Below are 997 nucleotides of genomic sequence, written 5' to 3'. Positions count from 1 at the left end.
GTACGTTGTTGGGGTCGGTGTATTACTATATATATATATATATATATATATGTGTGTGTGTGTATTTGTGTGTGTGTGCGTGTGTGTTTTGTTGTTTGTGTGTGTGTGTGTGTGTGTTAGTGTGTTTTATTAGAAAAATGTATTTACCTGTGAACCTCGTCTGTAATTTCTATTTCATGTTTGCGTCTGTAACTAACTTCTGGCACATTCAACCTGGCGTATCAGAGAGCGTAAACATCTATAGCACTAATAACAACTCGGTATTATTTGTCATCTCTCAGGTTATGAACACACAGGAACGCACATCCAACTTACAGTTTTTCGGTCATAATAATCGCATCGCGCTTTGTTCCCACTTGCACTCACTGCTAATTGTCAGTAAGCGGACCACTCAGCTATAACCGTTTGAGATAAACCAAAAGCAAATGCAGTACTCAATCTATTGAATATGTATCTATATACTATAGGAGTGTACATGCATATATGCACATATGTATATATGTCCTTAGAGGTTTCTACTATACATACTACGCTGTCTTTGTTTAATTCGTGGTCATATGTACGTACATAACTTTAATCGAATAATATTATTGCGTGTGATCATCACTTTGTTGCAACAAACTTTTCGGCTGCAAAATTTGCATTGCGTACCGAACTGTTGTTTTTCTCTACGGAATTCCACTTTTTGTAAATACAGCCCGCTACGGGAGCTGAGAAAGCCACAGAGATAGGATACTGAAATCTGAGCAGAATGTCAATCAAAATCGAATAATAACCAAGAGTCTATGGATAAACGTATGTGTATTCATATATACACATCTATGTGTATGTATATTCAGGAGCATACCAAGTCCATACAATAGTATAGATTGCACTAGGTGGTATCTTCATTAGCAAGATGGTATCTTCACGTCGTACGATATGGGTTCGGTAGGTGTTTACATCGCACACGTTGTGCTTATATCATTGGTATAGTCATATATATATATATATATTA

The 997-nt window shown here is 36.4% G+C and overlaps 1 protein-coding gene across 1 annotated transcript in view; it reads left to right on the top strand.

The window, feature by feature from the left end:
- The first annotated feature begins 783 nt into the window (after positions 1-783).
- SARC_04854 (hypothetical protein) overlaps positions 784-997 on the top strand; it is a 14,354-nt gene continuing 14,140 nt past the window's right edge. The window contains exon 1 of the mRNA XM_014301302.1: positions 784-930. Coding sequence (XP_014156777.1) covers positions 899-930 — 32 coding nt within the window. The 5' untranslated portion in view covers positions 784-898. The remainder of the gene's footprint in view (positions 931-997) is intronic.

Source organism: Sphaeroforma arctica (genome assembly GCF_001186125.1).
Source record: "Sphaeroforma arctica JP610 unplaced genomic scaffold supercont1.288, whole genome shotgun sequence".
Lineage (NCBI taxonomy): Eukaryota > Ichthyosporea > Ichthyophonida > Sphaeroforma > Sphaeroforma arctica.
The sequence above is the reverse complement of the archived record's forward strand: the minus strand, read 5'-3'. Positions and strand labels throughout refer to the sequence as shown.